At 41.3% G+C, this 25,485-nt stretch overlaps 2 protein-coding genes across 2 annotated transcripts; one reads left to right on the top strand and one right to left on the bottom strand.

Annotated features, from left to right (window-relative positions):
* Positions 1-9,694: 9,694 nt before the first annotated feature.
* LACTB (lactamase beta) lies at positions 9,695-19,767 on the top strand. Its single transcript, XM_065076168.1, has 6 exons — positions 9,695-9,974; positions 10,234-10,300; positions 11,904-12,094; positions 12,476-12,812; positions 14,354-14,519; positions 16,268-19,767. The coding sequence occupies exons 1-6, from the start codon at positions 9,717-9,719 to the stop codon at positions 16,809-16,811; spliced, it is 1,563 nt and encodes a 520-aa protein (XP_064932240.1). The 5' UTR covers positions 9,695-9,716; the 3' UTR covers positions 16,812-19,767.
* A 537-nt stretch (positions 19,768-20,304) lies between these two features.
* On the bottom strand, positions 20,305-24,604 carry RPS27L (ribosomal protein S27 like). The gene is made up of 4 exons (XM_065076198.1): positions 24,355-24,604; positions 23,881-23,989; positions 21,893-22,003; positions 20,305-20,814 (listed from the first exon to the last, which is right to left on the bottom strand). Exons 1-4 carry the CDS (start codon positions 24,358-24,360, stop codon positions 20,786-20,788), a joined length of 255 nt encoding a protein of 84 aa, XP_064932270.1. The 5' UTR covers positions 24,361-24,604; the 3' UTR covers positions 20,305-20,785.
* Positions 24,605-25,485: the final 881 nt, after the last annotated feature.

Genomic DNA, 25,485 nt, shown 5'->3' on the forward strand with positions numbered 1-25,485 from the left:
ACATGGCTCAGCATTTGGGAAAATAAAGTAATTTTCCTCAGGTGGTCATTTTCATGTGTTTTTTTTGTTTGTTTTAATTGCTGAGCTTTTAATTATTAGAACGGGAGCATCAGTGAAAGATTAAGTGGGAATTGCAGCACAAAGGTCAAAGCAGTAGAGAAAATACAGATAATGCTTTTCAGAGGGGTTTTTTTGATAATGCACACAGGAATAGTTCCTTTATTTAACAGAGAAGCTGTGTAATTTAATTTCTTCAGCCTGTGTTGTAATTCTTTCCAAAGTATGGAAAATCTGTAAAAGTTTGCGTAATCTTCTTGGCCTCAGTTGCAAGCCTGTCTAGTTTTCTGTCAGTCATAGCTTTGCCAACTCATAAGCTCTGGCTGAGAATTGCATAAATGCAGGATACCCCTCACAATGAGAGCAGCTTAGTGAGCAATCTAGATATCCCAGTTAGTTAATTTATATGAGATCAGAAAGAATGGGCAATAGAAGGAGATAGAATCTTACAGACACATAAAACGCCCATGCCTTCCCATTTTTTATTTCTTGACTTATGATGCACTGAAATGAAAGGACATTATGTAATATTTTGGATTTGAATATTATGACCTTTAAGGGTACCTTAGCACTGGTTTCTTCCTATCTCTTTGCTGGTTTGAGGAATGGCTGGATAAAGATTAAACAGCATCTTTTTAATTAAAAAAAAAATTGAGCCAACGCCAAAAATAAAAGGTCCTGCAGACCTTGCTGCGACTGACAGTACCACATGTCGTAACGTCCTGGTGTGTGGTGGGAACATTGCTCTCCTTTGTGGACAGTAAGCATATATGGATCACAGCTATGAAGGGATTAAATGTGTTTGGGGCCATGATCCTGCAAAGTATTTGAATGCCTTCTGTTCCAGAGCCTGACCGTGATCTGCTTCTCAGGTTTATTCCTTTCACTGATGCGTTTTCCATTTTTTGCCCTGAGATTCAAACAAATGCCAAGGAAGTGTCCGTGTGATCTGTCTCAGCCAAAGCTCGTGGCAAACAGCGTTTCTTTGGATAAAACCGGCAGAGGCCTCACGCCTGGTGCTGACAGTTGTCTGTGCCGCTGAGGAGGACGGGGCAGGTCTGGTGTCTGCAGGAGGGTTTGTGAAAGAGTAATCAGGCAGGTGCAACTGCAAAGCTCTGGTAAGTTGCTTTAACTTGCTTAGGACACACTGTTATTGATATTAAGATGGAGATCTGAGTGAGTTTCCAGTTTAAAAAGAGAGGACTTATTTGCAGGTCCACCAATAGTTTGCATGTTTCTCTTGACAGGAATACTAGTTGGAGAAATAGCCTGGGAAAATGCTTCAAAATCTTTCCTGGATTATGATTTTCTGTAGCCAGCAAGGAGGAGCCTGCCAGACTTTCTTCACTTAATCTGGATCGCTGTACTACTTCCTTATTTGTTTATTGTACACATGTAGACTATAAAATAGGCTGACGGGATGATGTAATTTGTGCAGGCTATGCAGAAAAAAAAAGATATCTAGAAGATGAACTAGGCAGGAAAGCAATTGGAAGGGAAACAATAAGACTGAATTATACACGGGGGCTAAATGCCAATCAGGAGGGTACAGGCAGTAGGACAGTGATAGACACAAGATCAAATCCTCCCTCTCTAAATGTGAGGGTGCAGTTCTGCCTTGTCCTGCTCCTGTAGCCTCTGCTCGTGTTCCTGCAGCCCCCTCATTCCTCTGCCACAGAGTCAAGTGATGGCAAAGTGCAGGTAGCAGCAAATTCTTTGTCACCCCTTATCTGGGTTTAAAGTACAGTATGCGGGGGCTTTTCCTATACAAATCAATAAAAATCCTTTCTCCCGCTGGTTCTCACCACACCAGCAGAACCTGCATTAAATTCCTCTATGCTAAAGCTATTATGAACTGCCTTAACCAGGAAATCATGATACTTAAACAAAAAAAATCACCGTTTTTTGCTGCTTTTCGGCAGTTGGCAATCATGTAGCAAATGTGTGTGTGCTTTTATTACATCCCATGCAGCCGTATCTGAGTGCAAGGCATTTCCTGGAGATTAACAACTGGGTGGGAAGGATTGTGGCTACAAGAGGCAGCCCAGGGGACTCAGATGGGTTGTTAATTCATGGGAGGTGCTCTGGACTGAGACTTACTGTTGTAAATTGAAATTAAAAGCACACGGGCCTACATGTCTGTGTAGAGGAGAGGCAGAGATTATTGCCATTTTGAGCAATTAAGTTATTGACTCCTCCCTGCGCTTCCCCATCAGTGTATGTGCTGCTAGCATTAGGAACACTACAGCTAGAAAAAGGACTGATAGGAAGGGTTTACTCTGGACCCAGTATTTTTGTGAATCACTTGCCATTAACAGTTTGGATTTAATTGAATAAAATCGATAGAATCCAAGTTTAAATTGAGTGCAGATTGTATAGGGGTTTGTGACATTTTAGCTAAGTTGCTTTAAAGGAGATCATTTTAGCAAGTCACACGTGCGTATGCAACTTTTGGCATACACACATATAGAGTATATCCAGCTAAGGCCTGCCTGTTTGGCTGAGCCTTAGGCAAGCAAACACTTCCATTAGAGCAAAGCCTCAGTGTTGTAGAATCAAGCTTTATAGAGTCATTGCACAATGCGAAGTTCTCTCTTGCTTCAAACCTGCTGGGTCTTTCGCTGCTGTGACATTTGGTACATAGGTTCAAAAATCAAACAGCTGTCCCCAGTGAAGATTGCGATGCTGCATTTCAGTTTCTAAAGAAAGAGACTGATGTTCAGAGGAGCTGAGCGGTTCTTTTTGATCTGAGTAGGACACCTGCAAACTGTATTAAAGGTGGGAGACTGCAGAATCCCTATGTAAACTGCAGTAAAACCAGAACGCTCTGAAGTCTATTTTCCCAGTTCCTCTTTTCCCCGTGTCTGTTTTGCCTTTGAAGCAATAATGAAGAAATTGCTCGCTCTACTGCAGTGTATACAGTAAAACTAAGTATGTCATTTCATTTCATTATAGATGTATTTCATAGACAATGTGGGGATTTCTCTTAGTTTCTATTTTATTTTGCTGTTTGAGAATTTACAAGAACACCAGCTGTCCATATAAGAAATACTTTCTAGTCACACCTGTTGTTTAAATTTGACAGGCACCAAGTCAAGTAGGAACTTGTTAGTTTTCATTACACCACTTGGAAAAAATGTCATTGTCCATGAAGTAGAGCACAGCTTCCCCTCCAGCATCCCTACACCTGATTCCCTTCTGATGCATGCATCAGGATCTTGCTTGCCTTTGTCAGAGAACATTTTTATTGGAGAGGAAGTGATGAAAAGAATCCATGCTGGGTGGCAGACATTAAGGTGAGTATGCAGCTAGTAAAACTGGTCTATTGAGTAATGGTAATCACGCTAAAGTATGACTGGAACTTAAGTGTGTGTATGTGTACCTGACACACACTGCTAGAGAACAGAAAGTGGATATAGCATCTAAAACATGGAAATGCTTTTGGTTTGGTTCAAGGACAAAGGAATAAATGATAGTATTTCCAACTCATGCAGCTGATGGGTTATTCCAAGGGGCAGTAGGGGCAAACTGTCCCACGCTTGGTGCAGGAGTCAGTCAGCCCAGCAGCTGTATTCCCTCACTAGTGGAGTTTTTCAAGTTTTCTAAGTCATTTCCCATAGATCTGCATGCAAAGGTAAAAAAGAACTACCTAGTTTAGTTTTTGCGATTATTCTGTTGCAGCACAAATCTGTGTAAATGTATGGAAAGGGGATAGAGCTAAAATCCCTTCTTAGTGATCTGTGTAGCATATAGTCATTGTGCACTTACACATCTTTAGAGAGGCTCTTCTGAAACTTGCCCCAACTTGGGAACAATAATGCGAAGCAAAGGAATGGAGTCTGTAGTGTGCATGGACTCGCTCCCATAAGAATACGCAAGCCCGGTGCCAAATGCCTCCACCCAAACATCCGAGATGTTACTAATTTGATAAGAGGCCGTTTCCTGTTTTTCACTAGCCTGTGCCATTTCTCAAGCTATCTGTGCTCAGTTCTCATAAAGAGCGTTTTTAGTGGCACAGAACATGTCTGCAGAGGGAAATAAAGGTGTAATTGCAGCACAGGTGGGTGAAACCACACTAGAACGTATGGGCACAGCAGCGAATGTGTGCAAAATGGGCTGGCAACCAGCACACACATACAGCTGGAGGAGTACCTGGTGTGAACCGCAGGGAAGCATTTGCTTATGACAACAGTTATCAGTAAATCACATGCTGAAGCTTCAAATAGTGTTGAATGGTTTGGAAAAATTGCTAGAGGAGTAGATACTGAGGAGGATCTGGAGTCTTCTATCTAGAAGAGCAGATAGAGACAGTAAATGCAAATCAGGACCGCATTTTTCATGCAGGGAAAGCCTGAAGATTCACATACAAAATCTGGAAACGCATTTTTCCTCCTGTTGCTGTATCTGTCAGAGCAAACGCACCCGTTGTTTTTCTCCCTGACTTGCAGGCACCTGCCGTGAAGACGGCCCTTGGGGCCTGAACGCGGCTGCAGAGCTCTCTCTCACTGCTGCGTTTCTTGACGTGTAGTTGTCTGGGACTTGTTCATTTCATTGAGCTTTGCATTTTGGGGAGAAAGCGTGGGAAGAGAGGTGGTTATGACCCAGTTGTGAGGACCTCTTTCTAGAGCACACCGGAAAGCTGTCCTGGAGTGCCCGCACCTCATAATTGCAGCGTTGGGCACACCAGCTGCAGAATGACACCTTATGGTTAATATGTGTAAAGTTTTAGGTGGTTTACACCTTTGTTTTGTAGCGACAAACCAGAAAGTTTTGTTACTTCGGTTTGAAGCAACATACTTTAGTCTAGAAATAGATACTTGGAAAAGCAAAAGGCACTGATGCTGTCTGGTACCTGTTGCGTTGTGCGAATAGTGGTTATTCATGGCATCTGTCTTGTACCTCTACCCACTGAGTGGGGAGAAAAGCTGGAGAGGGTAAAAAGCTTATGTGCAGCAGCTGAAATGTAAGGATAAATGGGAAGCCATTCTCAGGGACAAAATTGTTCAGTCCTCTCTGTGCTCAGTTTTCTACGAGAACCGACTGTTGCCTGGAGAATAACTTCAGGAAAAACAGGAAGTAATTCAGTATGATTTTTTTTATGGAGGGGGAGGTGGTAGTTTTCTTTCTTTTACACTGATGTATTTCACGAATGTTCCTTCATTACTTACTTTCAGCTGGTGAAAACTATTTTTCCTCTGAGTCCCAAGAGGTTTAAAGTAGGCCCTGAATTAAGAGTATGAGAAAATCACCACTGAGAAACTGGAGTTTCAAAACTAATGATTTTGCAAAGAAGCAAAAGAAATATTGTGTACCCTTTGGCTGGTCTGTAAGCACAGCACGGTTGTTTCAGCACTCCTTTCCCTGACATGTGAAACACCTCCCGACCTCCCATCCTGTTGTTTCTAGGAACTGTGTCAGACTGCATGCAACTTGTAAAACTAAGGCAGTAACAGTGTGGCACTATAAAACACTTTCATATTCTATTTTATTGAAAGTAAGCAATCCCCAGGTGACACATTCTGAGTACATAGAAAAACAGAGTAAATAAAGGTGAGTTATGTTCCTTTTATGGCATGTGTGTTGAGGGGGGAGGGGAAATAAATTCACCAACCTGTGGTGGGTAGAAAAAGTACATCATGTTTAACTAAACTCCTTGAGAAGTTAAGATTAACAAATACCTGAATCATAGTCCCAGCAGAGCTGATGATGAACGTGTTGGTCTCAGTGCCTAAAGACCCACTGGTTTTAATGCTACTCTTTCTCCTCACCCAGGCATTTTACATGTTTAAAGATTTGTTCCAGATCAGTGTTTCTCAGCTACATTGTTGGAGAATCCATCCATCTGTGACCTTAGTTTGGGTAAAAAAAAAATCAGGGAAGATTTTAATCTTAAAGCTGTGAGTATGCACCTATGTATGTACCTTTTGGGGAAGGGGTGTCTGGTTTTTGGCTGGATCTGACTGTCCTGGCCCAGACTGTTACTGGTGCACACTGGTGCGATTAGCACTGTCACTGAAACGGTGCGTACACTGTAATCGTGCAGCCGTTACCTTATTTGATGAGCAAATGATAATACTCTTGAGAACTGGTATATTGACCAAGACCAAACGAAAACTGTGGGTGGGTGAGGAACGTGTATTAACAACTCAGTTCAGTAGGACTGTGACCACCCAGAGATGCCCCTGCAGTGGAGGCAGCGCTTTGCCGCCAGCCTGAACACTGGCGGGTTTGGTACTGCCATCTACTGCACAAACGCTGCAAGCCACAGGGGAACGAAAATTCCGTCTCCTGCTTCTCAAATAAGTGAAATTGCTCCCGAAAAGACAGAGAGAAAGCAGAGCTTGATTTGTCTCTACATCTAACGTTCCTTTTCTTTGCCTTCTTTCGAAATTCAGAAAGAATTTGTTGGCGTTTGTTCTGCTTTTTTTAAGCCTTTCCTAAATTGATAGTAGAAACATCAGGTGTGATCAAGGGAATCATTATCCCTTTAGTCTTTGCATTTTTCATCCATATCACTTTCCCTTATAGATATGTATACATAGATAATACTTTTAATTGCTGCTTTCCTATTTTTTTTCATTTTATCTAGCACAAATGCAAATTACTGTCCTTTTTGACTGTTTTAGCTTTTGTCTGTTAATTGTTTTCCATTAGATTCAACATTTTTAGGTGCAGAAGTCTTTATGAAAGTTATAACCTTTAACTATTGGAATCAGGTGGAATAATTGGAATCCATTGGATTAATGGAACATTTGTTTGTTTCAGAATAAATCCAAACAAAGAAAACAAAGGAGTTTTGTTACACTGCTACTTCCTAAATTTTTAAAAGCCCCTTCCTACAAACTCAGCCTGCGAGCTTCAGTTTGGGTCTGTGGCTGTTATAAATGGTATTTAATATGATAAAAGCGCAGAGCTGGGCTCATGGTTTCAGAACTGGCCAGCCCTTTATCAAGGGAATACTAACAGGTATCGCTTGCTTCGTGTCATTCAAACCTTAGGTGTTGTTTGTACAAAACATTGCTCATCTTTTCGGTTTCAATGGAAACGTTAAATTTAGAGGCATGTCACAGTAGAATTTCGCCACGTCAGTGAGCTAGCAAAGCCAACGAGATCATCATAGCAAAAATACTGAGATCAAAGTCCAGACCTACAAGCAGGAGCAGCCGTAATAACAACTGTTAAATATTGCTGGATCCACAAAAGCACTTGCAGAAACGGAGAGGGACGGACAGAAGTGATTCAGTTGTTTTCAAAATGCCTGTAGATTTATTTTTTTTTAAAGAGTCATGTTTTAGGAAATACCGATGAACCCTCACAATTTGCAAATACCTGATGTTTTCACATGCTATTGACCAGCACCAGCAGAACAAGCATGTTACACCTTTTGATGGTGCAGAACAGCATGAAAGCCACTGCCCACCTTGTTGTTCTCCAGCTCACACGGTAACCGAATTAAGAAATAGCCAGTGCATGCAGCGGTGTGCAACAACAAGATGACTGGGAAGATACATAAGGACTTTGTTTTAAGGCCTCATGTTACTGAGGCTCTAACATTTGTCTTACTCATAGGCTATAAAGCCTTAAAGGATTCTCGATGGCAAGACCCTAAAGCTGGCCCGCGTTGAGCGAGCACAGCCTGGCTTTGCTGAGAGACACGTCGTGTTGTGACACTCTTTATCATCCCAATAAGGCAAATCTCTTCACACGGGCTTTTCAAATCTGGTAAGCGCAACTTGGCAAGGAGGCAGAGCAGAGGGTAAGTCAGCTGGTTGAGTGCTAAACCACGTGGAGTTTTTCCAGGGGGTCTCCAGATGGACTTTTCTGGCTGTGTTACATAAGGAAGATGGATTACAGCTGAGCCTATATGTCTAAATGACTGGCGGATAAGGATAGAAGAAAAACATTGGGTTTTTGTTGTTGTTAAATTTAGAATAGAATTGGATTAGGCGGTGCTTGCTGTCCTCATTTTGCTATTGGTGGGAAGAAGAAAATTCTCAAAACCTTGTAAGCCTGATATCTCAACTCAAAGTTAACAGAAACAGCAGCTCAGAGGAAGATACAACTGATAACAGTGGGACGTGTTGTGCTACTGGATTTATCACAAAGCTCTTCATTAAGCCAATCAGAGAGAAGTGGCAAGAGCCATTTCTGGCTTAGGCCCATTCAAAAATGTGATGCCAGAGTTCCTGCTGAGCAGGTTAATGTAAGAATGCAGAGAATCCTGCTGCAAAATGCTTCCAGAGACAGTTTAACACAGTGAAAATGAGTTATGAGAAAGTAAATACAGCATCTTGTACCAGCTGGGTATGAAGTTGTACTGTGATAAGCAGTGGAGTTTTATTGAGAAAATATTAATGAGAAATAAATGCCTGCAGTGAAAACTGTAGCATCTGGTCTGCATTTGGCTTCATGCATGAAAGCTGTTAGGCCTGACTTCTGCCAGACCCTGCAGTTTTGAGCTTGTTGGGCAGGAATACGATTGAACTCCCTAGGTCAGCATCTCGCAATCTTCTCCTAGCAGAGCATATGTGGAGTTCTGAAAGGACATGCGCCCCACTTTTGCTAGCAAGTATGGATTTTTTTTTTCATTTCTTAAGCTGTTGTATTCTCTGTCAACATATATATATTTATGGAGTGTTACAGAGCTGTTGTTCAAGAATCCTTCAACATGTATGCATTCTATTTTAAGTCATTGTCTAAATAGCCCAGATAGTCTCCACGAGAGAAATGGCAAACCCCTGCGTGATCCATCAAACGGGACACCGTGGGCTTTCTGCACCAGGAGCTTTGTAATGACACATTCCCGCCAACCTACGTGTGATTTGCGGGGCTTGAGGTCCTTACAGCAGTCCAGTCTAAGGCATTCCCTTGACAGGGCTGGCTTAGAAAAGAAAGTTAAAAAAAAACAAAACAAAAATAAGTTAAAAAGAGGCTACTATGAACATTTCTCAAGTGTTTGGATGCTGTCGTGCGCCAAGGGCTCTACGGCTTCTGGTACCACCTCTGGAATGTTCTGGCCCACAGTGGCTCATCCATGGACGGGGTCCCTCCCACGCTCCCCTTTGCCCTGTGGGACCGGGCAGTTTGAAACCCGGAACAAGAGCCACCAGAGTGATTAAACGACACCGAAATCAGCGGACTGCCCAGCCCTGCCTGTCTGCGCCGGGCCCTGCCTGTGCTATTACATCTCAACAGTTACGTTTAAGAACCTTCCTTCCGTTAGTTTGCCAGATCGGTGTTGGAAGGTCGTGGCACTCCAGGCACACAGCTGTACCGCGGTCTGGCACAAACGTGTCCGGGAGGGAAAGAGCTGCTCTCCCCCGGCAACGACCGCTCAGTCACAGCGGGAATTGCTCCCACAGGGTGATCCGTCTCCCGTTCGTGGGCTGAGGTGCGTGTAGGTTTTTGTGGGAAGGTACTGGGTTTCAACAGGTGGTGTCCTTCCAGAAACTACAAGTGATTCTTGTCGTTACACGGTTTAGTTTTAAATAGAGTCTGTTGGCACTGCTCATATCATGTAAATATTTCATGTTTATTTAAAACAAAACAAAACAAACCGGCGGCTGCCCTCGCTCGATGCGCTCGGAGATCGGCCGAGCGAGCGCTCGGGAGCGGCTGGAGCTGCCTGGCGAGGCGGTCGGTGGGGCCGAGCAGCCGCCATGTCCGGGCTGGCACAGGCCCTGCGGCTCCGCGCAGCCCCCGGGCGGCTCTGGGCAGCCCGGCCGGGGGGCGGCGGGGCCGGGGCGCGGCCCTGGGGCTGGGGGCTGGCGCTGGGGCTGGCGCTGGGGGTGAAGGCGCCCACGGCGGCGGGCTGCGAGGCTGAGGGCGGGCGGGAGGCGAAGGGGAGCCCGCTGCCGCCCCCCCGGGACTTCGGCGCGGCCATCGAGAGGAGCCGGGACCTGCTGCGGCGGGTGAAGGTGCGGAGGGGGCGGGAGGGGAGCGGGCCGGAGTCCCGTGCCCGGGGATTCGCCACCGCTGCGAGGTGCCGGTCAGGCCCGAGGGGAACGGGGGGTCACAGGAGCGGTTTTGGGGCCGGTGCTGCGAGGAGGCGGCGGGACGGCCCGGGCTGCCGGGCCCGCCGCGTTTGCGGTGCTGCTTCTGGGCGTTCGGCCTTCGCGAGGCGGTGGCTCTTAACTGCAAAGAGCCTTTGCCGTGTCTCCTGTCTCTTCTTGTCAGGATGAAGCGGGAATCCCGGGCATACTGGTTGGAGTTTCTGTAGATGGAAAGGAAGTCTGGTCAGAAGGTCGGTATACAGGGGCGGTAGTTATATGTGCTGTTGGTAAGGGATGAATGTTTTAAAAATGACCGGTTCAGACACACCGATCAGGCTGCAGTTTTATACACTAGATGTCCCATCTCCGGACAGTGGCCAGAAACAGTTGCCAAGGAAGAACAAAGTGATACTTTCCTTGGTAAACTTCAATAATTTCCAGGAATCGATAACTTATTAACTTCCTGCCTGTGCTATTACATCTCAACAGTTACGTGTAAGAACCTTCCTTCCATTAGTTTGCCAGATCAGCCTTTGAATGTCCTTGCACTCCAGGCACGCAGCTGTACCGCGGTCTGGCACAAACGCCTCCGGGAGACTTTTCATGTTTATTAACAGACAAACAAACAAACAAACCCCACCACCAAACTGTGTCTCTTTTCAGAAACACTTTAATAATGTCTTTTGGGTTTTTACACAATTTGAGTGGTAGTACTAAAAGGCAACGTACTTCATTAATAGAATAGAATTTTAAAAAAAATTGTAGGATTGTTATGAACTTTCTTCTGGCAGTGTGTTGTTGCATTAACTTCTGTGTACGTATAAAGCTGACTATGAGGCTTTGGTTTCTCTTTCATGACGTCAAGAGTGAGTTGAAGAGCCTCTAGTACCTTTTGTAATGTGGCCCAGTAAGAAAATTGTGCTAGAAACTTAATCACAAACTTTCTCAAATCAGATTGCTACTTGAGTAGCTACCCTATGTAAAGGAAAAGATCTTGGGTGACTGGCATGTCATCAGTTTTATTTATTGTATTTTAGCAAGTTGTGTGTGTGGTTGGTTCTTTTTTTCAGCAGTTCATTATTAGACAGACACGCATTGCTTGCAGGCCTTGCTTCTGCTGAAAACTGCAAATACGTCATTACTGTATTTCATTGTTTTTTATGCTGTGACATCACTTGCACGGTTTCTTCAGACCTAGCTCAAACTGAAGACTAGCATGGGAGCTTGATAATGCTTTATTAATTCCAGTTCTTGCTACCAGACTTGTGGGTTGGTTGCCTAGGGAAACACTAGTATGGAGAATATTAAACTCTTTTAACTGAAGTCATGCTGGGTGATGTTGAAACATAGTGTATAACAGCACTGTTCTGTAAAGCTTTACAGCGCAGGAATTGCTATCAGTTTGTGATTTCCTTTCTCAGTTTCTGCATTGATAAAATAAGACCCTTTACTCTTTCAGCCATTAATTCAGGACAGTAAAAGGAGTATTTATGACTGGTGGTCAGTTATTTTACAGTCTGGACTTTGGTCTCTTTTAATTTTTCTGCACTGAATATTTGACCTCAGGAGTGTCAATTTTGGCTTAATCTTCCATCATTAGATTTGTTTTGTAGTCTTAATCAGTAACTTGGGATGCCATTGGCCAGTACAATGGGATTTGATTAACTGTTTCTACTACGTTAAAATGTTATCAACTTAATTGAAGCAGGAGCAGGGATAGTCCAGTGCTTCATGTTCCAGTTTATCTAGAGGAAAAACATTTTAAGGAGCCAGTAAATCTAATTCATTGCAAATAATAAATTCCTCATGTATCTATGCAAAAATATTTACGACGATGTTTTTATTTTCTTAAAGGTTTGGGTTATGCTGATGTAGAGAATCGTGTGGTATGTAAGCCGGAGACGATCATGCGAATTGCCAGTATTAGCAAGTGTCTTACAATGATGGCTGTTGCTAAATTGTGGGAAGAGGGGAAACTGGATTTAGATGCTCCGGTGCAGAAATATGTCCCTGAATTTCCAGAAAAAGTCTATGAGGGTGAAAAGGTATGCAACTGCTTATGGCTAACACTTCTTTGGATTTTTGTTACTGTCGTTGCACAGCCGTGTGTGTACAGGTGCCTGTATCTGGACCTAGTCCTGTAAAACACCAAAAATCATATAGACAAGCACTGATGTTTGCTGCTCAATAAAGCCACACTGGAAATTTGGATCTTCAGTTTTGTATCACGTGTGTAGTGTGCACATATATACATATATATATATGTATATATATATATGTATTTTAACTGCATTTAATACATGATATTTAAAAGGTCTTCTATCTTTGTTCCTTGTCATGTTGAATTTTACTTTTCTGGTGATTTAGTGCGCAACACATTTTTAATGAAGAGAGCTCACATTTAAATATTGTCCTTTTCTACCCAGGTCACTATTACTACAAGACTGTTGGTTTCACACTTGAGTGGGATTCGTCACTATGAAAAAGATATTACAAAAGTAAAGGAAGAAAAGGAAAAGGCAAACAGAGTGTTTAAGCAAACAAAGGATAAAGAACAAAAAGAAAAAGAAGGCAAAGAGATTGAAAAGACTGATTCTGCCAAACTGAGGAAAGAACATGAAGGTGAGGTAAAAAGCCGAAATTCAAAACCCGGCGGGAAAGACAAGGAATTTGAACAAGAAGAGTATTATTTGAAGGAAAAATTTGAAAGTGTGTTTGAATCACTGAAGATATTTAAAAACGATCCTTTATTCTTTAAACCAGGTGAGTTTCTATTCATTTGGACCAAAATATGTGTTTTGTTTTGTTTTTTTTACTACTCGTGCCCCATTAAAAGCTCAACAGAGGCGTATTGGGGCTGTTCTACACAAACCATCTGGTGATGTAATTGTCTTAAAACAGGGGTAACTTTTGAAGACTGAACTGATCAGGATTTTATCAGCTCAATTTTAGATAACAGTCTTGTATAGATATATTTACCAATCTACTGATTTGAAGAATTATGCTCGTATAGATACCTTCTAATAGTGTATCTGCACCATAATCCAGCAGGTTCAAAATGTGACTTGAAAGTTAATACAAAGAGTCCCAGATAATGCAGGGGAGCAGAGAAAGTGAGACTTCAGGTAGAAATAAGACTTTTCTTCCAGGAGCTCTAAGTAATGCAGTAAGTGCTGTGAAATATACCAGTTATTGCATTTATAAATGCTAAAGCAAGTTATAAGTTTGGTAACAAATTTGTATCTACAAAGTATTTTGTGAGCAGATACCAACTTGCCTTGTTCATGCTCTGGGCCTTCTAGGTATGAACCAAAAGCAAAAAATGTTAGTGAGACACTAAGCCAGAGCTTAAAAATTCTACAGGAAGGCCACAGAATCACAGAATTGTTGAGGTTATTTATTGTTAGAGTATTTAAGTTAATTCTAGAGAGGGCTTTGTGGAACTTCAGGTGTAAGTTCTAAATGAGTTAGGTTGACAGGGAAATGATACGCATTGCTGATAAACAGTAAATAATGTGCATTTAAGGGCAGAGAGGTAGGAAGGAGGAGAAGTTAGCCACTTAGCATCTTGGAGAGTTCTAGGACCCATTTTGAGTAAGGAATCTGTCTCAACTGCAGGCAGTTCAGCCATTGCTTGATATGTAGATGTTTCATAAAAAGCATTAGTGCAAGGATGATAGTTAGTTAAGAAAATGAAACATTGTTTTGTAAATAAATTATATCATCTTAAATAATATGCATGTTAGTGCTCATGTAATTTTTCAGGATATTCTAGAGCTAGAAAACTAGAACTAGAAACACTGGTAAAAGTGACCAAGACCTTTGAAAATCTTGGGCGAGTGCTACCCTGGTCTTTCTGTCTCTAGGGTATAGACACACAAACCAGTCACAGTAGGTGAGCGTCTTTTAAGAAGTAACTTTTTTGTTTCAGCTTTCCAAATATAGACATTATTGTTAGAGCTGGTGTGGTAAATCTTGTGCAAAGGGTGTTAAATATCAGTCTTCACATCTTCGTGCAAAGCCCGGCCGTGCATGCAGATCTCTCAAAGTTCTCCAGCGCTGTTCTCAGAGCTGCCTGCACGTAGCAAGTGGCCGTGTGTGTTCCCAGGGCCCAGCATCGTAAGCTTGTGATCCACATCATATTAATGTGGGGGTGACGGGAGAGTCTTTTAATTGATTATTCATTGTATATATGGTTTTGTGTGCACATGTGATTACTTAAATGTTATCCTTCAGATTCCATGTAAGCATCATGGAGCTAACTTCTTTTCTTTCCCCTCCCTTTCTCATTGTGTTTCTTCAAGGTAGTCAGTTCTTGTATTCAACGTATGGGTTTACTCTTCTGAGCGCTATTGTGGAGAGAGCTTCAGGTCAAAAGTTTACAGATTACATGCTAAAAATGTTTCGTGATTTGGATATGCTATCAACTGTACTCGATGACAATGAAGCAATGATATATAACAGAGCAAGGTAAATAAGGACGAAGCTTTTTTTTCCCCTCAACATTTGTTGCTCCTTCTATCTTTATTAAACCAGCTGAATTAAAAATGTGTTAGGTTTATTTCAGGTTTTTGAATCAAGTGGCTTCTGTTATTTCAAAGTTAGTCATGTGACTGATTTTGTGTCAGGATTATGGTATTGGTTAATTAGCATGTAAAATTACAGAATAGGAAAGAAGTATTTCCTGTTATAAGAGTATATGTGGAGGGGGGAGTGGCTTGGGTGACTGAAGTTTGCATTTGTTTTGCAGAAAAATTGTAACTGAATCACAAAAGCAGGTTATGGAAAAAGCCATGAAAATGACACTCAAACTTTTTGAAATTATGGCTTCTAAAATGCTCTCAAAGAATGAAAATGTTGATGATCATGTTGAATCCAAGGTTTATAGTACTTACATATAAGTGTATATTTGAAGCGTGTCTGTGTGTACATGCACAGACATACAATGCAGTTTGTAATGTTTAGGGGTAGCTTTGTTCTGTATTCTAAGATGCTTTGTGCTGGTATTTATTTTGCTTGCAATTTTTCAGAGGCTCTTCTGGCTCTAGTTCTGGATGCTGGTGATGTTCTCATCAATTATCAAGCTTGACAGTCAAGTTCTTTTAAAAATATGTTAAACCATTTATAAACAGAAATATGGTAGGGATGAAAGAATTGGGACAGACACTGTTTTAGGGGTTTTTATGGGCTGCTCATTGTTAACCAAAACTAAGATGCTAACGACATGGTTTTGCTTCCACAAGCAGCCAGCTTGGTGCCTCAAGCTAGAACAGATTGACATGTTGTGTTTTGTTCAATAGTTTGGTTATGCTGTATTTCACGGGCATGAAAATGTTTGAAAAATCATGTTCTAGATCTTTTGGAGGCATTAGTCAAGCATTTCAATATCTTTGTAACAGGTTTTATTGTGATCAAAAAACTGACTTGCAGGGACTGGATGTGGAGTGTGTGTCTGTACTGTTTGATCATAGGCTTGCCCTGCCCCGCTACCCCTGTCACCAGCCAAAGGCCAAAGGTTAAAATTCATCAGATTATATAGTTATTCAGCATGCTATTTTCAAAAGCATCATTCAGCCTGCACTCCTGTTGTTCCTGATAGTTCATTCTGCAATTCTGGTTGGTAGTTTCTAATTTGTATTTTAATTACAGGTTTTGCAAGACTTTTGTGCTTCTCACTTTTCTTAGTAGTTCCAGAATATTCAGTTTTTGTAGTATATGGCAACCGTAATGGGGCAGTGTGGGGAAATCAGTCCTAAGTGGAAACTCTTGTCTCGGAGCAGTCACCTCCCACCTCAGTGAAAATTCAGCTCAGTGTCTGATAATCATGGGGTAGTTGTAGGATTCCTCTTTCTTAAAACACTTAATATCTACTACAGGGATTTAATACAAATCCTGTGCCGGCTGACCTGTAGATTTCTGTTACATCTCTTATGTGTATATTGCCTTTATTCTTACTATATCCTCAGTAGAAGGCTTATAGTACTTTTATTGAAATTAAGCTTCTAACCTAAGAAGTCACCTTCATTTTTGTTTTCTTGTCTGAATTTCTTGTTGATTTTTCTGCAAGAAATATATTTAAAGAAAATACATTTTAAGAACTGCTGAAGTTTCATGAGAACAAGCTAATACATGTTCAGTTTGCTTTTTTAAGGTAGGGCAGCTTAAAATAGTTGCACGTACTATCTGAGAATGACAAGTTGAATTTTCTTGAATCCTAGGTGTTACGTTTACAACAAAAAGGGACGGCTGGTAAACGCACCGTATGTGGACAACTCGTACAAGTGGGCTGGTGGTGGCTTTCTGTCATCAGTAGGTGACCTTCTGAAATTTGGAAATGCCTTGTTATACAGCTATCAAGCCGGACAATTTAAAAGCACGAATGGCAAACTTCTTCCAGGGTACCTCAAACCAGACACAGTCGCAATGATGTGGACCCCGGTGCCAAAAACAGAAGTGTCGTGGGACAGGGACGGTAAATACGCAATGGCTTGGGCTGTTGTAGAGAAAAAACAGCAATGTGGCTGTTGCAGGCAGCAGAAACACTACGCATCTCACACGGGCGGCGCAGTGGGGGCCAGCAGCGTCCTCCTCATTCTTCCTGAAGAGCTGGACTCGGAAGCTATAGGTTCCGGGCTAGTGGCACCACCCAGAGGAGTAATTGTCAGTATTATTTGTAACATGCAATCAGTTTCACTCAACAGCACTGCCTTAAAGATTGCGAGGGAATTCGACAAAGAGAAGTGGGCACAATATATAGATTAAAAAAAGAGATAAGAGTAAGTGAGCTCACTGTGCTGAAACACACACACGCACAAAAAAAGATAAGAAATTGGACTCTAGGGTCACTAAAAATACGTGAAGAAAAAGCATCCAGAATTCACTTAACTTCTGCTAGTGGTGCTAAACCTATGTGTAGCTGCAATTCATCTCTCAGGGAAGTTTCTAACATACAGAAAAAGAGAATGTAACAGTCAAATTTGACTTCCTGTAACACCTGTGTAAATCATGATTACTTTAGCAGGCTTCTTTTCTCATCCAGTCAAGCGCTTGACCAAGGTTAAAAAGAAAAAAAAGGCATTGGTTTCTTGCACTGAGAAGTACAACAACAAATTATCTACCTTAAACGTTAAACTTTTGAAAAATGTCATATCTTGATTTGAGCATACAAAGACGTAATTTGTTACTCTCAGAGTTCCAGTCTGCCAAAACTGTTCAGTATTACTTTTCAAAGAAAAATGGTTTTACTGTTGATTTTTATATTTTCACATAGTGCTTATTTGCTTAAAAAGCAAAAAAAACCCAACAAAACCCAAATCTTGAAGCTACCTCCAGAATGCAGATTCATACCAGAAGTAGGCTCTTGTCAGAGCTGTGGATTGTTAAGAATTAGAAAGGAGTGAAGTCACGTAAGTAAAAATCTTGCTGCTACTTAGATATCCTCTCTTCCATTTTTATTGGACACAGAGAATGTGTGAAACTAGTTTTCTGTGAAATAAGCATATTTCCACAGTTGAATATGCCTGAATAGCACATGGTAAGCTGTCAGACTGTCTTATTGGTTTTGAATGACACACTTGCTACCTTTGGTAGCCAGAAATGGCACTGTATTCTGCAATGCAGATATTCCTTTAGGCATAGGAATGAGGAACTCAAATAACTCAATACAATTTAAAGCCCATTCTTGAAGCCAGTAGTAGAAGTCTCACAGACTTCGAGAGGTTTTGTGGAAAACCATCCTTTTTTCCATTTGGAGACCTGCCTCATGTGGTACATGGTTGAACAAGAAAGTGTGAGTTGCAAAGAAGCAGCTTCTAGTCTTTACTTTTACTATAGGAATACAATGACATCTGAATATGTTGATTTTATATATCCATAATGGCATGGAAGATCTCCAAGATCTACCACCACCTCACACTTCCCCTGCAGTTACATCAGACGGTATTTCCAGGCTGAGACAAACCAAATAACCTTCAGGAAAGGTTTGAATAGAATACTTCTGTCCCTGCAGTGTTTAGCAGCTCTGCTTCTCTGCGTGTAAGGAGCAAGATGTCTTAGATAACAGCGAACAGGAGACAAACTTATCTGCCTTTTCCATAAGTTAGTGCTTTTAGCGTTAACCTCATAGTCGTTACCTGCCCTGTGATGAAATAACACGCTGTCACCTCTGTTAGCAGCACGCCCATGATAACGTTTATTGCCCAAGATTGGCAAACCCGGAAATTGAACATTTTGAGGCGTCAGTGTTTACCTACATTTTTAATTGAAGCTAGTAGGACTTGTGGACTCCTCTTCATAATTATAATAGTTCTTGTGCCTTTAAACAGTAAAAGCTTACACTTAAACTATCTGCTTGGGTTTTATGGCCCACTCTCCAAAACTGCACTTTTTTATTCATTAATAATGGGTTGTATTTATCTCAATAATATAAAATCAGTAGAGACAACAGAGAGAACCTTTCTGAAACAACTGTCATTTGGTTGGGCAATAAGTTATCTGCTCTTCCACTGAAGTCTTTGATATTGTTTGACAGTTCCAATACAGAAGTACTGGAGGTAGATGAGCATCTTCTGCAGTAGCAACGTTCTTGTTTTCTTCCAGTCATGAGCACCTACAAGCTGGGTAAAAGTGCAGCTGCAGAAGTTATTGCCCATTTTACACATGGAACTGGAGTAAGTAGGTCTGAGTTGTTTTCATGTTGAAGAATACATGGATACAGACCAAATACAATGTTTTAAATATAGAAAATCTGAAAAGTAACTTATTTTAGGATTTCTAACATACTTTTCTTGTGTGATGCATCTGTTTTGCAGATGGTATTTATTATTCTTGAAAACTGTTTCGTGTTCTTGAGAGAAGCCAAGTTTCACTCACCATTGTGTTTGGGTTTCGACAAAAGATTCAGAATGTAGAAGGCACAGGTTTACCATTGTGCTTGGCTGCACACGACCAAACTGATAAATGTAAATATTCGAACTATGTATGAAAGTGTTTGGGGTTGTCACATGCAGGGACAGGAGTTGAACTCAATGATCCTTGTGGGTCCCTTTCAACTCAGGACATTCTGTGATTCTACGAATAATAGGAAGTCTAAGGCATTTCTAACACCAAAATATTAATGACAATGTCTCACTCCTCTCATAGAGTATGTTTAGCCACCAACTTTCTATATGCATACCTTGTTCTTTATCTCCCATAATGTAAAGCTTTTAAAAAACCCTCTGTTGTCACATGTACAGTATGGGAGATGCTATGATGTCTAATTTTCATCTTCCAGTACCTGGAATAGAATGGGTCACTGACTTTCTCTGATTTGGTATTTACTTAATAATGAGTTCTTATTGTTTATGGTGGGGGAAGAGAAGGCAGAGATCTGGGAGACCAGGAATCAGTTTGGCCTGAGCACATGTATTCAGGTCGCAAGTGAATTAATATTGCCGCTTTGATCTCTCTCTGAAATCAGGTATTTGATGGGCTGGCATTAAGTGTGGGAAACTGGTCAATTCAGAGCAGCTTTCATGATAAACTTGCTCTTAAATGAAACTTCATTGTGAAAACAGTATGGTACTGACATGAAACTGTACTTTTCTTAAAAGGCATGTATACTACATTGGTGCATCTATTTCTGTACCAAGCATCTACTTTTTGTATCTGGTAATTATAAATGTTCACTGTTTGAATTAACTGAAATAAAACATCTTGCAAATGCAACAAATTATAATATTGGGTTTTGCGGGGGGTTTTATTGACTAGAAACGTTTTAAAAGTCATAAGAAGAATACAAGTTAAGTAGAAGTTCCCAACAATGATTAGTTCACTAGGACACCTGAAATTTTGAGAGAGATGTTGATACGCAAGATATTATTTATTAAAATAAGACTTCATTTGAATGTTTTCTCATGGTTCAAAAAAAGAATCTACTTTTGAACAGCCATTTAGAAAAGGATGGCTTTTAAAAACTAACTGAAAACCTGTTTTCTCACTGTCTTAATGTCAGTGTTTAATACTGAAAACTTGCAGAGTTTTGCTTTACTGTTTTTTTTTTTTAGTGACTGGATACAGTTCACAGCTGTTAGTGTAGATTGCTGACTTGCTGTTTCTTATATGCTTTCTCTGTACTGAATGCTTTCGGTGTTCTGCAAAATATTCCTTTTTTTCTTTTTAATAGATAGAAATCTTAGTATAGAATACCAAATGCAGTCTTGAGACCAGATTTGAGGGAGGAAAAGAACATGCATTCCAGAAAAACAGCTGAACATAAGTGAGTAACTTTGTATTTTTATTTATCACCACCTTACTCAATACAACCTTGAAAGCAAATGAGCTATTTTAAATACATGGAGCCTTTGCAACCCTTGCAGTGAGGGTAGCTGCACTAATGAAGTATACAAAGTGCATTCTTACAGCAGTTTCTGTCACCATATGCATTACACTGCTGTAGTTGCTAATTAATGAGGGAAGGGATGCAGCAAGCCCAAGGTTTTCATATTAAATGACACCACCCAATTAACAATACACTGTTTAACAGGAAAATTATAAAAAGAGAGCTCAGTGGCCTGCAAACTTGCAGGAAAAACTTGCACTTCAAATTATTTATTGAAAAAGATATTCCAGCTCATTAGTCACCCGTAGCGTGTAATTGTTACAAAATCAATTGTAATTACATTGTTGTATTAATGGGCATTTTTAAACTGGTAAGGCTTTCAGGAACACAGATGCAAAACCACATCCTGAAGTGTTCAGTGTTGCTTTCTTCTAAATGAACAGCCTGTACAAAAAAAAACCAACTCCATATAAGCATGAATAGTCCTTAAATTGTTAGACTGCCTTGGAAAACTGCCCACCCAACCTAAGTAGGAAAACTCATGCAATAAATTAGATTTCATGTATCACAAGAGGTGAAGACTTAGCGCTGACTCAACCAGAAAAACATGGCTGTCATATAATTCAGCTTAAAATCAGACTAAGGTGTACAAGTTATTTTCTTCCAGATGCCTTTTAAATTTTCAGTCTACTGTTCGTCCCTTAGTGAGACAAACCCCAAACTGAAACAGCTGCTAGGAGTGTTGTCACCTTTTCAGCTGCTCAACAGCCTTACTCTGGCCTTGTATGAACTATGCCTGTATAGTAGCACATGGTATAAGCACTACTATATGTAATTTACATATATATTTGCCTTTTGTCCTGTAAACAAAATGTGAATTAAACCTGGATTTGATCTTATTTTTTTTTTTTAAATATTGAAGTGTTTTCAGTGTTTTTCATATACCCCAGACATGGGGTTACAATTCAAGATAACGGTGCTATACCAATTATCTGTATATAATGATAAGGGGTTATTTCTTCCCTTATAATTTATACAAACACATTTTGGTTAGGTTACTTGAGCCAGGGAAGTGCCTTACAGTACTACTGCTTCAAAACAACCAGGCAAGTCACCGCTGACTAGCAGGGACACAGAATGGCCTGAGCCTGGCAAAAGTACCCTACTCCTTTAAGGGTGCTTTTTAAGGCTCTAACCTTAGCTCAGAATTAAACAGGCTTTTTATTACAGATAGGCTAAAGGAAATGACAAGTTAAAGCACCTGAAATCAACCACGTTTTATCATGATGCAGCTGCTTAGCTGCCTGGTATATCTGTATAGCCATTTAAAAACAAGAAACTGAAGAAAAATTTGCAATTCAGGGCCTATTAACAATGTTTTTACTAGCCAACTTTATGCAATTTGCAAAACAAGTGTTCCAATATCAGTTTTCAAAATCCAAGCTCAAATATTTGCAGGCTATAAATACATAAATGCATTTACATAAGTGGAATATTTAGGCTGCTAAGCATTGCCCCTTACCTTCTGTGAGCCTGGCTTTGCCCCCGGTCGGCTGACACAGGACAGTTGAGCATCCCACACACAGAACTACTGTCTGAGCGTGGCTGAAAACTGTGGTGATCTTGTAGCATCCTGGAAAACAGCATTATTAAGCTTTCCGTTGAGTATTTCTACCATGTTTTTTTTTAATTGTATGTGTAACTGAATCAGATAACGCTAAATACACTTGTCCAAAAACGTATCTACATTTCATTACACAGCATACCAAGTAAAACAAAGCAAAACATTGTTATTGTGGTCTGAAGTACTTTTACTAACATGCATATGAAAGCACGTTAGTTAACTGAAACTGTTATGACTCCCCATATGAAAATCCACTCAGACTAATGGCTGACAAGCCCTGATTTTCCTGTCACATGTCTCCTGCAAAAAAAAAATCAAGGAGTTCTAGACTAGCCGTCTGCACTGAATAGAAGAGCTCATCTAGCTAGAGAAATATTTAACTTGTAATAGTAGAACATTGCTGTTGGCAAAGCCTGGCAGCTGTGAGTGTAAACAGTGCTGTTCAAATCTGTGTTTGCTTTCTGTTTAATAATTGGTACATACAAGGCATGTGCTTGGTTGCATTCTGTAAAGCTGGCATCATATTCAAAGGAGAAGACTTGCACAGAATAACTTCATTAATTCCAGATGCAGGAAGAGGCTTTAGCAACACTTCTCAGGGAAATAAGCCCAATCCATTTCAGTAACTTGGCAGCAACTTCCAACAACGCTGAACGCTGCCTACAGCTGATATTTTCAGTGCCTCGTGCTTAGGACTCTCATTGCTGAAGCTCTCCTCCTTTGCTCTGTATATCCCTCAAACTCAATAGCCAATTGATCCAACGCTAACGAAGATAACCAGTGATCGAGGGGCCTATGCTGACATTAAATGTATCTTATTATATACATGCATGTACATTGAAGTAAGTTTAAAAAAAAAAGTGGCTTTGTCTTCAACCATGTTTTCAAAAGTAACTAGACTTTACTTTCAAGCAGTTTTAATGAATTTACCTCACTTTTAGATGGAAAACAATGTCTCGGAGCTTCTTAGAAATCTAAGCTACTAAGAAAGAATAAGATAGTAAGAAAATCTGAATACAGCAACAATTCCCTGCTTCTAATCAGCGTGATCACTATTGTAAGTAAGTCCATGGATTTTCTTGCTGCTCTAATCTTACATTGCAGTTGTTTCTAGGAGATAAGTTACCACACTTGAGAATCTCTGTGCCTCAATATGGATGTAGCTGTGCTGATTAAAGAAGCTGTTTGCTGGTAGAACATCCTCCTGTAACTGTGCCAAGAGGTCCCATGTTTTAGCTTACAAAGGATAAGTTGGTTATACAGCTGTTTCTGAGCCAAAGCAATTAAAATATGTGAGAAGCAGACACAGGCAACACCTTACAGTATAACCCCTGTATATGTCAGTTAGATGTCAGCTTACTTCTTAATAGCAATATACAAAAAAGGCGGTTGTAGATGTTTTACTTTCTGTGTGAAGTCCCAGTACGGCTGCGTATATCCTTGTGAGAAGTTTGTCTGATTTGTCTTCCAGAATCAAGCCACTTACAATAGGAGGAAAAACAATGTTGTTTTCTATTTGAAACTTGTGCCAGGAATACCTTAAAGCATCCATTTCATCTCACTTCTTATACATGCAAATCTAGGGGGGTGTTTTTTTCCCCTACATGCCAGGATTTCATAAAGGAAAAAACAAAACAGGAAAAAAATCTCCAGAAAAGAAAATAAAAAGCTGATTGTTTAAATTAACTTTTGAAAAAAGGTTTTAAACACTTTTATTGTTAAAAAAAACTCAAAGCAATATACAGACTTTCTCTACAGAACAGATAAACCACATTTAGCTTTAAAAACATAGATTTTTTTAAAAAAGCCAGACTTTTAATGAAGATGAACCGCATACAAAATTAGTTTAACTCCTTCTGTAAGACATAAACATTTTAAATGTTTACCTGGACATTTTACATCCATAAAGTAGGAGTTTGGGCTCTGCACAAGGCGTTTCTTTTTGTGCTTTCTCCTCTCATTCTCCAAGGAGGGGTGCAGCAGGTCTTTAGCCAGCTGGGGAGGGCAAGAGGACAAAGCCCCGCACGTTAAACGGCGCTCGGGCTGCTCGGACAGACCCGCTGCCGCCGAGGCGCCCTCAGGCTGTTCCCGGGGAGCCAACCCGGCGCAGGGCCGGGCTGGCGGCACGGCCGGAGCAGCGGTGAAACCGGAGCGCCGCAGCCGCTCCCCGCCCCGCCGGCACGTCCCCCGACGGGCGCGTCCGCGCCGCTCCCCCCACTCCAAAGGCCGCGGTAGCGGGGGGCTCCTGTCCCGAAGAGCCCCGAGGGCAGGTGTCAGCCGGGAGCCGCCCCCGGGGCCGGGCCCTCGGCCGGTGGCCCCGCGTCCGCCCCGCGGAGAGGCGCGGTGGGTGCACAACTCACAGGCATGTCCGCCGCTCCGGGCAGCCCCTTCCTGGCCCGCTCCCGCCGGCCGCGCAGCCCGGGCTGCTCTGGGCGGCCAGCTGTGCTGAGTCCCGGGGCGGAGCGCCGGGCGGGGCCGGCGGGGCCACCGCCACCCCGGGGCCGGCGACGCCGCCTTCTGATGGGCCTCCAGCAACCGCGCAGCAGTTCACCCCCGCGGGGACGTTGTTTGCCGGATTTGCGAAAGCGCCATCGTACTGTTTCCTCGCACGTAACTTGATTGATTAACCTTTAATTGGCTGGGCAATTAGCGCAGAGGGAAAGTGCGCGTTCGGTTAAGTGCCCGCAGAGGGCTTCGGTGCGAGCTCACGGTAGCGCGGCTGCTGCTTTCACACAGACGAGGCATTCACAGAAAGAACAGCGAGAGACTTCACAACAAGCCTTTCCGATGCTTAGGGTAGAGCGGCATCACCGTGCTCCCTCTCACTGGCACCCAAAAGCTGGTTAAGCAGAGTCTTAGTATTACTGCAGTTCTCTTTTCAAAAAATCGGCGTATTTTTCCCTCTGACATATTAATACATGACACAGCATTTTCAAGTAATAAATGGAATCTAGAAGTCCCATCTACTTTTATAGTAGATGCTGACTAAATCATCACTCGTATGTCATTTAGTACTATATGACAGATTGCATGAAGCTGTATCTATGTGCATATTCTTTTGCAGTTTCCCACCCTACTCAGAAAAATGCAGAAGTACTTGTAACTTATCATTTATGTGTTTAAATCAATTTAGAGAACCTATGAGAAATAAAATATTGCAGATAGTTGGAATGAAAAAATATTTTTCATTAATTATTTTTAGTAAGACGTTGAGTGTTGTGTTTGTTTGCTTGGGTTTTTTTGTTTGTTTTCCATGAGTAAATGAAAATAATCACAAATATAGTATGTAAAGACTCGGATTCAATTTAATCAAGCCCATAACACTTGAAAGTGTAATTCACTAGTAGACCAGTAAGTGGCACAAATAGACCTTACAAAAACTGCTTAGTATGAAAAGTCTTCCAAAAACGTACAACTGGCAGCGTGGCAGCGTGTTGAGCCACATCCTTTCTGAAGGGAGAACTGATGCATTTAGCAAAAATTATTTTAGA

Source organism: Columba livia, chromosome 11 (genome assembly GCF_036013475.1).
Source record: "Columba livia isolate bColLiv1 breed racing homer chromosome 11, bColLiv1.pat.W.v2, whole genome shotgun sequence".
In the NCBI taxonomy this organism is placed as follows: domain Eukaryota; kingdom Metazoa; phylum Chordata; class Aves; order Columbiformes; family Columbidae; genus Columba; species Columba livia.

What these genes read in the sequence shown, in the direction of transcription:
- LACTB (XM_065076168.1), top strand. Translation starts at nt 9,717, where the DNA reads ATGTCCGGGCTGGCACAGGCCCTGCGGCTCCGCGCAGCCCCCGGGCGG. An exon ending in AAAGGAAGTCTGGTCAGAAG is followed by an intron (nt 10,301 to 11,903) that starts GTCGGTATACAG and finishes ATTTTCTTAAAG; the next exon opens with GTTTGGGTTATGCTGATGTA. An exon ending in ATGATATATAACAGAGCAAG is followed by an intron (nt 14,520 to 16,267) that starts GTAAATAAGGAC and finishes CTTGAATCCTAG; the next exon opens with GTGTTACGTTTACAACAAAA.
- RPS27L (XM_065076198.1), bottom strand. An exon ending in TATGGATGTAAAATGTCCAG is followed by an intron (nt 22,004 to 23,880) that starts GTAAACATTTAA and finishes GCTGTTTTCCAG; the next exon opens with GATGCTACAAGATCACCACA. An exon ending in CAAAGCCAGGCTCACAGAAG is followed by an intron (nt 20,815 to 21,892) that starts GTAAGGGGCAAT and finishes TTTTTTGTACAG; the next exon opens with GCTGTTCATTTAGAAGAAAG.